The sequence below is a fragment of the Varanus komodoensis genome, unplaced genomic scaffold (assembly GCF_004798865.1).
Source record: "Varanus komodoensis strain SLA01 unplaced genomic scaffold, ASM479886v1 scaffold16, whole genome shotgun sequence".
NCBI lineage: Eukaryota > Metazoa > Chordata > Lepidosauria > Squamata > Varanidae > Varanus > Varanus komodoensis.
In genome coordinates, this window is record NW_025335468.1 from 11,105,824 (window position 1) to 11,119,185 (window position 13,362).

At 46.7% G+C, this 13,362-nt stretch overlaps 1 protein-coding gene across 4 annotated transcripts in view; it reads right to left on the reverse strand.

The window, feature by feature from the left end:
- The window catches only part of KCNC1 (potassium voltage-gated channel subfamily C member 1), a 140,001-nt gene extending 130,627 nt beyond the window's left edge, over nucleotides 1-9,374 (reverse strand). For 2 of the 4 annotated variants that reach the window (XM_044425869.1, XM_044425870.1), the window contains exon 1: nucleotides 8,790-9,359. In XM_044425869.1, the coding sequence (XP_044281804.1) occupies nucleotides 8,790-9,359 (570 nt within the window). Of the gene's footprint in view, nucleotides 1-8,789 lie in introns of all 4 variants that reach the window. The other 2 variants (XM_044425873.1, XM_044425872.1) reach the window with 1 other exon arrangement.
- Between the last annotated feature and the right edge of the window lie 3,988 nt (nucleotides 9,375-13,362).

Sequence of the window (13,362 nt, forward strand, 5' to 3'; positions counted from 1 at the left end):
CTCTTGTACACTCAATAGAAAACTTGTCATGGAATTTCTCGATATTTTTAAAGCATCAGATAGTAATAAGCATAATTAGCAGCAAATACATAAGCATCCATCTGAAGCATAAGCGTCAGATACTAATAAGCATAATAAGCATCAGATACTAATCAGGGTTTGTAGCTTGGGGGTGCTCCTGGATCCAAATCTGTCACTTGAGTCTCAAGTGGACTTGGTGGCCATGAGTACCTTCCTTCAGCTGCGGTTGATTTACCAAATATGGCCTTACCTGGAAAGACAGAGCTTGGTCACAGTCACCCAACTACATTGGCTATCAGTTGAGGCCTGGGCCCAATTTAAAGCACTTATATAAAGCCCTAAATGGCTTGGGACCAGGAGACCTGAAGGAATGACTACTCCTGTATGTTCCTACCTGACTGCTAAGACTGACCACAGAAGTCCTTCTGAGGGAACTGCCCCCCCACAGAGATGAAGGGGGTGACAAACAGGAGAAGGGCCTTCTCAGTGGATGCACCCCATTTATGAAATATGCTCCCCTTCATTGTTATCCTTCCGACACCAGGCAAAGATATTTTTATTTACCAGACATTTAAAGAACAGTTGAATTAATATTTTATATTTTTAAGAAATATTAATTGTTTTTTCACTGCTGTACCTGAGGTCATTTTATTGACTGGTGTAACTATCTGTTCGGAATATTGTTTTTATTGTGTTTTATCTTCATTGTATTTTATTATATGAATTTTGTATTTGGTTTTTATTTTGATATATTGTATACCACTCAGAGAGTCCTTGAAGGGATATGGGAGTGGTTTATAAATGTTAAGAGAGAGAGAGAGAGAGAGAGAGAGAGAGAGAGAGAGAGAGAGAGATCAATGTTGTCATGTTCTAGGACCTGCTGCTGGTTGAAACTATTTTTCTTTCATACTCTCCTATTTCCTCCACAAGATTTCTCCTCAATTTCTTTTTGTTCCTTCTCTGAATCCAAGTCTAGATCCCTGTATATATCTTGCAAAAGGACTGGAGTGATTATGTGCTGGACTGGTTCCATTCCAAGGGCTAGGGAAAAGACCCCCCTCTTTGCTCCCATGGCAAGTGCAATGGCCCCTACACATATGCAGAGAGATTGAGAGAGAATAAGAGAGAGAGAGTCCCCATAACACAGCCTATTATCCCATCAAGGTTTCTCCATACCTGTTGTTGCAAGCCACATTTCTTCCCTCTGACAAGTATCAGTGTCAGGCTGTTTCTTTCGCAAAACACTCTTTATTGATTCCAAACACAAACCATCCAGAAAAGTCTCTGGCCATACACAAAGTGGTTTGTTGAACCCAATCTAGTGATCACTTCCCAAAGCTCCCCTTATGAGCATGTTTCTGTCCCGATCCCTGAGGAGGGGCTCTCTGGAAGCAAACATGCCTCCTTTCCACACACTTCTCATCTAATTGGCCCTCTCATCTCTCCGGGCACCTGATCACAGGGCCCAGCTCTGAGGAGAGTGGCTGATCCCTGGGAATTCCTCAATCTCAGCAGCTCCACCCGCTAGCTGTACCTCCATGCTATTCCTAAGGTCTTTCTGGCCCACTACCACGTCTGCCCTGGAGCTAATTGCCTCCGCCTCCTCTCCTGTTGCATCTCAGAACTTTGAGGGCCAAATTCCTGTTCCTCCATTCCTCTGAAATACTCATCTTCTGAATCTGCATCAGCAAAAGCGGCATGACTAGCATCCCAGGGGATGCCCGCTAAAGACAGCCATCATGCGTGCTCTCAACGCCTGTTTTCTCAGCTAACTAGAGTGACAGAATTCACAGTCACTTGCCTGTCAAATAAATAAATAAATAAAGGGTAGATTGACTTCAGATAACATCTTACAGTATAAATAAATAGATTCAATTTAGTAATGATACCATAATATGAGGAAAACTGATGAAATCTACCATCACTTTCTAAGTTTATAGCATCTGCTGTTCAAGCTGCAGGTTGCTCTCAAAAGGCAGGAAGAGAGAGCACACTGAATTCAACACAGTAGTTCTGACTGGCTTTAGCTAGTCAGAGATTATGGCTACTTCATAAGTTCCTGTGAGATGGCATAGAAATAGTATGTCCTGCCCCTTTTTCAAGGATCCAAAGCCAATCCCTGTGCTTGGAATATTGGCCAAGAGGAGAGACCAGCAGGTTTATATTCATTCTAGGTTGGAGACTGGAAAGGGAAACATCTAGGGATGGCCTTGGAACCATGAATAGTGGCTGGAAGAGAACTCTGTAGAAGTTATTACAGTATTGAGTTGAAATATATTAAAATAAGCTTGCACTTGAATGTATCTTTTGTCTCCTCCTCTAGCAATCAATGTGTTAACCCTTAACCCTTTGTGAGTGGGTACGTCAAGGTGCGGGGGATGCATAGATCTTTGAGAGCATCCTCAGAGGAGAAAGAAGAATATGTAAGCAATGGGAAAAGTAGGATCTTGGGTTATTACCCTAGTTAATCAAAGTTGTCAGTGACAGGAGTGCCCTCAGCAGCCACTGGTGTTTCTGAGGGAGTGGAAAGGGGACCTTGAGTGTAACAGACTGAGCATCTTCTGTGAGTCCTAAGTGGGAGGCAAGCAAGATGCCTGAGGAGAACACAGGACTTGGGTAAGGGTCCCAAGTTTGAAGGGTCATAGACTGAGCAAGTGGGCTATATACATTAAATGGTAAGGAAACCAGAAAGAACACCAGAAAGACATGCTACTGAGGGCTTCCACAAGAGTGGGGACAGAGGCACGTGTGTCACAGAGGAGTGGTGGCAGCAATTGGTGGTGCCGCATGCATGTGGACTGCCAGATGATGAGAAGCACTGAAAGCCAAACTACTGGCTCCTGCTTGGCTTTACCAGCCGCTCACTGACACCCTGTTTGTGCAAAATACTGTTGCTTAAAAGGATCTAAAAAATAGAGCAGGTGAATTTGAATTATGTCCATCTGCTGAAATAACGACATTTTCTAGTAGGGTGAAGCCTCTTCCTCCACAACAGCCACATCAAATCTGCTCTGGGAGGGCTGTGGAAACCCTCCCTAGAAAGCTGAGTGCAGCAAGGAGGAGATGACTGTAATGTCAATTGCATGAGTTTGTTTGCACACTTTGGATGCAGCCCTGCATTTTGTGGAGAGCGCTAGAGCTCTCTCACACTGCAGGCTGCTCAGATAGATTCACCCAACCCTGTGGAGGAGCTGGAGGGGCCGGGTTCAGCAGATGACTTTGACATTTCAAGGTTACCTAGTGAAGGTTCTTAGGCAGAGCCTTGGAAAAGGAGGGAGACATTTCAGAATTGGAGGGGGAGGGAATGCAGGGAGAGTTCTTTGACCCTGTCAGGAAATGACAGGCAAAATGAGCAGACCAATTAAGAAGTGTCTTGTGTTCCTGCCATCTAGCTGTCAAGCAGCAGGATGGAATCAGAATCTTTTCCACAAAGGAGGGGAAGGTGGGGAGTTTCAGTTTGGAGTCAACTCATTGCAGGGGCAGATGCTTCTCCCACTTCTCAGGGAGATTGCAGCTTTAATTTATATTGTTTTGCAAACTGTTAAGCTTTAATAAAAGGACTGAAGGCTCATCTGAGTCTGTAGAGAGGAAAGGAGGGAGGGCAAGACCTGCTCACAACATACATCCAGGTGAGGAGGAAATTTGGGTGCTTGGTCAGTGCGGTTACTCACTGTCAGCAATTTTTTTTAAAACTTATCGCTACTTTAAGAAGGATCTTCAGGTCAGAAGACAGACGTAACATGGGACTGCTAGAACTCATTGCAATGGCCCCATTTATCCTTTTAATTATATTCTTTTACCTCTTCATCTGGGATGCAGTTTTGGCATTGGGGTGGGACCATTTACTGATCTCTGGTCCATACAAAGAATTTTAATAAGACTAGGAATTCAGGCTTGAAAACATGCAACGTAGTAATACAATGCTAAGCCAACTATGATCTCAAATAAGGAATCATCAGAGTCTCTTATTATACAACAAATTCAAGGCATGTTGCAAATCAATGGGATAATAGACATTGCTACATTCCATGCAAGTCTTGAACTTAAGTGCTTGCCTGGCCCTGTAATGATTTTGACAGATCTCCATTTCACGGTGTGCTACATCTCTGTCAGATATTAAGTTCAGCAGTCCTGCTGGTTAGTCTCTGGCAGATACCAGGGAAGCATCAGGTCCTTTGGTATTTATTTCAAAGCAGCAGTCTCCTTGCTTGCATCCTTGGGAGGACAAGAGCCTGCAACATGGTTCTGCCAGCCCTGTTATTCCTGATGAGACTTCATGCAAATCCCCTTCACCTCTGATTTCCCATCCCCACTCATACTGCAATCAGCCCGACACGCTCATGGAGTTGTGCTGTTCTCATTGGGCTATTTTTTCATCCACGCCCTGATTTGGCTAGGCCAGACTTGGAATAAGCCCTACCCAAAGCATCCCCGCTCTGTGTGTGTGTGTGGCGGGGGTGGGGCATAAATCTAATAGCAAAGTAAGAAGCACGCACAGTATCAGGTCAGTCCAGCAAAAGAGCAGGAGCGGTGAGTCAACAGGCGATGGCCAAGGCACAGTATGGCCAGGCAAGGGGGTCTGAGGCATGGCCCTGGTGCAGGCGCAGGGAAGCGGTCCAACGCAACTGCAGCCCATGAAGAAGAGTCTGGCAGGAAGCCACAGGTCAGTAGCACAAAGGTTCAGCCATTGAACAAAACCACCAGGAAAGGTGCCACCGGTGCAGTGCTAGCCTGGCACTGAAGGCTTCTGGAGCACCCACCCAGGGCTCTGCTGCAGCTTGTTCCTGATGCCCTGGCAAAAGCCCCTAGTTGTCAGGCGCGCCTTGCCCACAGGAACCCTCTCCTGCCAGGGGGCACTCCTTTGCCCTGTCGGTTTTCAAGGGCACAAGGGGGGATGGCTTGACACCCACCTCTGACTCAGAAGCGGACTTCCCACTGTCTAGGAAAGCGGTTCTGAAGCCTGCTCTCCTGAGGGTCCTGGCTCTCCCTATTGGCCAGCCCCAGAATCTCCTGAAATGACTTGTTTCTGTGGGCTCCAGATCATCCTCTGAAGAGGATCCTTCCAGTTGAGACAGGACAGTCTTCCTCCACTTCAGAAGCTTTCCCCTGAAGATTCCCTTTCAAAGCTTCTGCAAGCCTTGAACTATCCCTACTCCAACCTGCTGATACTTTCCCCTTGTGCACGGAGGGTGCCCCTTCGGCACCCAAAGGATCCACACTCTGAGAATGGACTGACTGTCTATATTTTACTACATGTCAATGATCACCTGATTTGTTTTTACTTATTGCATTAGATAGCCTAGCTTATTTTCCTAGCTGTTGGTTTATCTATAATATATGAAAAAGTACTACATAGGGCAACATTCCACTTAAAACAGGTGCCTTGGTTACCTGAGCTTTCAAAACTGATTTCCCTCTATTTATTATAGCCATAAATCTAATGAACTGGAATTTGTGTTTTCTCATTGCAGGTGTGTGCAGCATATAATAGTTTTTAATCTCACCCCTTTCTTTGTTGGCCACACAATGTGAGGAGGGAGGCAGTCCCCGTGGATGAATCCATCGCAAATAAACAAGTTTCAGATGGTTACATTCTGAAATGTGTTTTGGAAACAAGAGATTTGTGAATACATGGCACAGGTTACACATGATAATCATGCAATACTGGCATGTATTTTTGGAAAGGATGAAGAAATTGTATTCCACTCAGCATTGAATATAAATGCTTTTCTGCTTTTCTATATTGTCTGATGTTTCTTACATGGGCACAATTTCAAAGGAGAAGGAAAACTGAAATGCAGTGGAACATTTCTCATAACAGGTACTCTGAAAAACAGTACTCCATTGCAGGTATTTTGAAAGGCTTTAGAATCTCCAAAGACTGCAAATATAAGATTCACCTTCAGCAACATGATCCCATGTGTACGATATGGCAACTGGTTACAGCTAAAGACAAAGTCATTTGAAAACTGCAAATGCCAGCCTTAAGATAATGCAAGTATTTAGAAACAGTACAGAAAGATTAATGACACTTTACCTATGCATCTGTGCAAGATAAACATTTCATTCTTTTTAACCTGTTTTTAAAGAAGTTCACATGCTAATGAACCTATTGATCTTTTTCCTCATAGCTAGTTTGAGGTCTTTTGTGTGGCCTGCAATTAACTTATCACAGCATGGATCCAAGTGCTCCTTTATTTACATATCCATTAATTTCTGTTTGCATTATAGGATGTAAAGTTTCTGGTGATGTACCCTTAATGGGTGGCTCATGAACATATTAGATAGATTTGTTTTAAAAAGTCTACCTGTTTATATCTTCTGATAGTTTCCTTTAAGTTCTATATAATGTCATGATTTAAGGAGAGTATCCAGCCATGGTACCTTTTAAGACAGATCATGGCAAAACAAATCCAAATCATTCTTACAGCACACATACAAAAAGAAACAACCCATCCCTCCCCCAGCTGAATTATGAATAACAAAACCTGCTAATGAGAAAAGATCAGGAATGATCCAGTTATATCTTTTCACCAGAAGAACATATAAATAGGATGCTGTAGGTGTGTGCTGCGGAATCAATGTTAATCCCACTAAAAATACAAGTTACCCCTACAGCTGCTTTATTGTTTGATTTATAGCCGTATAATATGATGAACCCTCCATTGGGTCATTGCTGCATCTTGCTCAGTCTTGTCTTCTACTGAAACTAGCAGCAGCTCCAGGGTGTCAGTCTGAAATAGTTCAGACTGGAGATACCATGGATTCAACCGCTTGCTTGCAAAGCCCATGCTTTATCCCTGAACTGTAGTATCTCCTCGAAAACAGCCTGTTTTGAGTTTTCAGTTGAGCATCATTGCACAAGACAATGCCAGTTAGGACAGGATAGCTCTGATCCTGGTCTGTATGTAATTAATTAGGTGTGTGGGAAGTATTGGGGTGGTGGGCATAAAGACTCCTCCACATCCTCTCTGTGTTCCTATTTCTTGTATCTTATAGCAGAAAGCCCGCATGAACTCTCTGAACTAGCCTCCTGTCCTTCCCTCCACACTTTCACATTCCCCTGGAAAAGATCGCTGGAATCCAGAAGTTACCGCTCAAGAACACTCTTCTTTTATCTTGTAGTAAATATTTAATTAATCTCATCTTCTTCACACTATTTAAAGACTCAGAATGTTCAACTTGCTAATTCAGTAGGCAATCTCAACAGAGCATGCGAAGAAAGCACAGTCACCTAAAAGAATATGTGTAGAAAGCATTTCAGGGCTTTCCTCCAAGCAGACTATCTCATTCATTCCTTTGCCAACCTGGCACCAGTTCCCTTTGTAAGATATTTACTGAGGCGGATGCTTCCAGTAAGTAAGTTCAATTGTATCATGCACCCAGTCATTCATCCAGGCATTCTCATCAAATGTGCTCATCCTCTTCTATACAACTGTTTCCCAAATGTCTTTTAGCCTTATCCCAATCTTCTTTCTATGCAGGAAATCTTTATCAGTCAATTCACACACACACACACACACACACACACACACACACACACACACAAATCAAGTTATGGATAGGATGAAGGAACAACTTTATATAACATCTGCAATATATAGAAACTGTGGAAGATTGAGGCGATGGATGGATGGATGGATGGATGGATGGAAAAATATGGTTTGTTTTTGTGTGGTGGTCTTAAAATGAATGTGAACACGTGTGCGCGTGCGCGCACACACACACATTATGAAGCACCTTTCCATCCATCCATCCACCCTCTCTTTTTTTCAAAATGTCTCTAAGGAACCACTCCATGAGAGTGATCCAGCCCCCACTGACGTCACTGTGTGTTTTGCTGATGACATCAAATAGAGCAGAATCTGTCCTGAGATTAGCACAAGAGCATCTTCTTCATAGCAACAAAGCTTCTGGTTTTGAATCAGAAAGAGTATTGCCTGTTTCAATCACGTTTATGGTTGATATGCTGAACACACAAACTGTTTCCCATTGCTCCCAGTTTCTGGTATGGAAAGTGAAGAATACTCCTTTCCCTTTGCAATAAAGACAGCTTTCAAGGTGCATGTCTTAGTATGAACCACCTTAGTAGACTAAAAATGCCACTGCTGGAGTGAAAATGAAACCTGAAGTATTGTATCTGCCTTTTGGCTTGGAAATCAGACAAAAGAGAGTGTCATTTTAGCTCAGCAAAAAAAGAAAAAAAAGAAAGAAAGAACAACAACAAATCCTTCCTCAGCATACAAACCTTCAACCAACTGGCTTTAAGTAATGAATAGATCTTCACCTTGTTGAGAGAAAGAGAAAAAAGGTAGGGCGGTCAGTGAAGAAGAGCTAGACAACAAAATACTCTAGGACAATGTTCTCCAGCTTGGTGCCTTCCAGATATATTGGGCTACAACTCTCGATATCCCTCAGCCAGCATCTGAAGGGCATCAAGTTGGGAGATGCTGTTCTAGGCCATCGCTTTTGTGACTATTGCATGGTGTCTACCTAGAATAGATTGGAATCCTGCTTTCTTTTCACAATATTTTGTTTCCTCATGGAAATGAGTGCATTATAATGCCCTTACACCTGTCCTTGTTCCAAAGGGCTGGCTTTCACGTACTCACGTGGTGCCTGCCATAGAAGGCACATGGCTCTCTGCCTGCCCTTCATTAGTATCCAGGGCTTGGAAGGTAAACAGGGACTGGTAGTGAGAACTGATTCAAATGCCCTCCTTGAGTGTGTATAGATAAGGCATTCTGCATTCGGACTGCATGGCTTACCCTTGCATATCTGGAGGAATAGGGATCCTCAAATAAAGCCCAGATACGGGGCTGCCACCTCTTCCAGAAGCCCCCAGGCCTTCCATCTGGGGAATCACTGAGTGCCAAGCGTTTAGTCATCTCCAGCTCCTCCTCGCCGTCACCTGAGTCTCCAGTGCCATCCACATCTCCATCATCAGCACTGCTATCCAAAGGTGCCCCACCAAAACTGTCAAGGGCCTCTTCAGCATCACGGTGCTGTCTGTAGGTCATCCAACAACAGGGCTCCACATCAGTTTCATCAATGCCCCAGAAGGCCAGCTCCTCCTCATACAGTGGTCCACACACATCTGCTGGGCAGTGCAGCTTACCTGTGCGGTAGTAATTCAAGATATGGGCAAAGACACCTGGGTGCCGGTCAAAGAAGAATTCATCCGTGCGGGGGTCATAGTCAAAGTGACTGTGGGCATCTGGTTCAGCAATCCAGGCCAGCCGAGTGCCAGGCAAGGTGCGCAAGGTGCTGCGGTACGTTTGATGCCTAGTCCCTCCCACATTGATCACAATGCGATCGCTTTCGTCGCCCTGGCCCATCTCGCCTCTTCTTAGGCATGTCGTGGACTCATCCAAATAAGCACGGCACACAGCAAGCACATAAGGGGAGGGGGAGTCTGCTTGCCTGCGATCAACAACTAGCTCGACACCTTATCCATGAGGACAAGGGGTGCCTCCAGGAAAGGTGTCCACCGTCTTTAGCCACCTGTGCTCTTCACTGCCAGGGATGCAACATCAGGAATACCCACGCAAGTTAATGATGGCAGATACAGGCTCTTTACTGGGCAATGAAAACTCTCTATCTGTGTGTCACTTAAAATAAGGGTTCAGGAGCCTACAGAAAGAAAGGAAAAGAAAGAAAAACCCGATGAGACACGGCCTTCAGGAACAGTGATTGTGAGGGATGGTTGGTGGGAGAGGTACTCAGGAAGGGTGATTGCTCCCTCAGTCAGATATGGCAATTAATACATCTCCTGGCACACAGCTGACCTACGCAGAGGTTGGGAAAGGGAATAGCTGGGGTGGGTAGATGCCTGCAACAAGAGACTGGAGGAAGCGTAATAAGGGCTTGCAGTACAGACACCACACACGCACGCGCACACACACACACACACGCACACACGGGAGGAAGAAAGGGGGCAGATACCAGTGCCCAGCTGCAGCAATCAGAGCAAATCTCTTGGAGAGGCTGTTGCTTCTTAAACCAAATTGTCCTGCACTTTGGTCCTAGAGGCAGAGGCAGAAGAAAGAAGTGGCAGCCAGGAAGAGCTCAACACGTAGCAATCCGAATGTGTAGGTAGATTTTCGAACAAAAGAACCTCACACGCGAAATTCAAGGCATCTAAAGGAGTGGCGATGACGACGAAGCAATAGCAAAGCAACACGGGGGACTGGGAGGTGTGGGGTGGTGGGGTGGAAATGGATCGATCGAATGATATTCCAACTGCAGCTCTCCGATTCAGACAAAAGGCCACGAAATCCGTCCGCGCAGCCTTCGCTGTGTCTTCTTTGGCTCCCTCACTTGCCGGCGCAGCTCACACTTTGCAGCAGTGGCACCTGCCACTTGCGCCCGAGGGCCCCCTCTTGGGAACGGAGGAACGGCTTAGGCACCGGGCCGGCGGCTTGGAGTGGCGTGGTGCTGAAGCGGACAGCGCTCCCGCAGTCCTCGGACCAGCGCAGGTTTCCCTTGGCAGGGGAGCGGGGAGAGCGAGGCTTGCTCCCGCCGGAAAGGGGAAGCCAGCGCGGGAGGAGGGAAGCGAGCGGGCATCCGACGGGGGCTCTCTTGCTCGCGCCTCCCCCTCGGAGCGGGCGGTCCAGCCAGGCGGGGCAGGGACCGCTGAAGCCTCAGGTGGGTCGTGCTGCGCGGAGAGATGAAGATCGGCGCGTCTCTCTCTGCTCGCCGCTCCCTCCCACGCGCCCGCCGCCCGAGAGCTCTCGCAGGTGGTGCTGAAGGCGGGCTGCCAGAGAACTCGCCGCCGCCGCTCTTCTTGCCGCTCTTCGCCGCTCGGTCCAGCCAGCCCGGTCTCCGGACACTTCAGTATCGCGCAGGCGCGCAGGGCTCTGCATACAGCAGTTCTCCCTGGGTCCTAATGCAGCGGGAGGGGGAGAGAGCCCCGAGTCGCAGCCCCGGGGAAATGGAGAGCGCCCTGGCAGAGACGCGCAGCGAGCGAGCGAGCGAGCGAGCGAGCGCGGGTGGGGCGCCTTGGGGTGCTTGGGTGCGATTCAGACCTGGGGGTGGGGCATGGCACCGGGGATCGCGTTCACGGGGCTCGAGAAGAGGCGCGGGCCGCCTTTCCCGTGCGGGCGATCGGCTTCCCCGCCCGCGGTGCGTGCAGCCCTCCGAATGAATGGCGATGGCTCCAGGGGCGCGCTGTGGGAACGGCCGCAAGTGGGGTCCGCCGCCGACAGCCGCAGCTTCTCCCGGGATGCCGAAGCGAACAAAGGACGGGGCGGTGAAGACCAAGAGAGCTGCAGAGCGCAGGGGTGCCCACGGTCTACATGGCAGCCTGTAATTCGATGGCAGAAGAGGAAAAGGGCTGGGGGGCTGCAGGAAGGGGGGGTCGCCTCTTCCTATTTCAGCTGGAGACAAAGAGAGCAAGGGGCCGGATAAAGGCTCGCATTTAGCCTCCTTGATTTGGTAGGAAAGAACAAGCTGAGCCCAAGTGGGTAAGGAGAGACTAGCAACTGCTCTTCTCACCCGCTTTTGCCAAAGAAAGCAACATCTGACATTAGCTACGGGGCATTTTTCGTCTGCCTCTGAAATGTGCACACGCGTGCGCGTGCACGCACATACACACCCTGCCAGCCCGGTCCATCGGTATATGAATTTCAGGTAGACGAGAAGGTGCATCTTCCGACACGCAGGATCTCTTCCGCTGGCAGTGGCGATGATGAAGGAGGAAGACAGAAATGGCTGTTGTTATTGGCCCAGAAGAGAAATCATTCTGACAAGCCCATTTCACAGCTTAGATAACAAAAGAACAAATAACCCAGCTGTTGCCCGCTGAAAGAAAGGATTTGGGTGTATGTGATGCTTGATTCTCAGTGTTTGCTCACAAAGTAGAACATGACCATTTGTGGAAAGATGCTATTGGGAATCTGAATCTTACCTGAAGAGTTATTTTCTTCCTGGGGCCGAAACCTTTTCACATCATTTACTTCTAAACTTCATCATTTAGGATAAATACACAGAGAAGAGAAGAAAAAAATCACCAAGTCCACAAGTCACCATCCAAGCATCATTTAGCAATCACCCAAGTTAAGTATTTTAACCTCAGGGTTCTGAGCACACCTCTGTGGGAGAGAAGTAAGTTGCACTGAAATCAGTAGAGCTTTTTATTTTTCATCTACAGGGTTGGGGCAGTCCATGGGCCATCCAAACTGATTGTACAATGCATCTTTTTTCCTGGCTGGAAGCAGCTTTGTTTCCTGTCCAGCAAATTCTGTGAATGTTTACACACACACACACACCCTCCCACATTCACCTTCATTACAATGAAGTAGAACCAGCCATAATCTCACTCACTCCAAAGTACAGTTTCAGTTGCTGAGATTTTAAGCCAGAGGTGGGCAACTTGTGGCCTTCCAGATGTTTTGGCCTACAGCTCCCATAATCTCAGAGCAACATTGGCTCTGCTGATTAACACTTGTGGGAAAAGTAAGCTAAATATTTGGAGGTCTGTAAATGGTGCCCCCCCCCCCCCCCTTTTAGGCCTAAGCCATACCTACCCAAATGATCCTTGAGGAAAAAATGCTCACTTTTTAAAGCCATAACATTAATTATGGCTATGTTTGTGAGATAAACATATTCCACCAAGAAGAAATATTTCCAGTTTTCCCTAAAGATAATTCCTAAGCTTCCAGAGTATTCATACTTTGCACCTTGCAAAGAAATTATTACTGTTGGGGGTGGGGAATTTCAGGAAGCAGCAGCAAACCGTGAGTGTGCCTGTGTGCGTGTTTGTGCATAATTGTTCTAATCTTTAGTGGTGTGGTTTATTTGCAACATGCCTTGAGGTTGCTGTGTAAGAAGAGACTCCACTGATTTCTTACCTGAGATCATACTTACCTTATCACAGTATATGTGATCTGTGCATGGCAGGTGCAAATGGAATGACCCTGGATCTTCCTCTGAGCCTATTGCCTGAAAATATTCATTTAGGATAATATTTGGTGGAGTAGACGCTTCATGGAATAACGCTCTTGTCATGACATCTGTTTTTGTCTTTGGGGTGCCACAGTACTCAGCTTCTTGTAGCAGTTCAAGCCGGAGCTTGTTTCCATAGTAAGGCTGTGCATCTTGAGAGGCTGTTGATGAATAAAATGCTTTAACAGCAGCTCATCTCCTGTTCCTCCTTCCCCTTACTTCCTGCTGTGCTCTGAATCATCATGCATATGCATACTCGTTCAGAGATTATGGGCTTGGGATCTGCACAGAATCTGGATTGGTGGCATAGGGGCGCATCCATTCACACACATGCCTCCCAATAGACGAATGCACTCCAGTTTAAGCAGATCCAGCTGCACATAAAGTTGCAGCTGT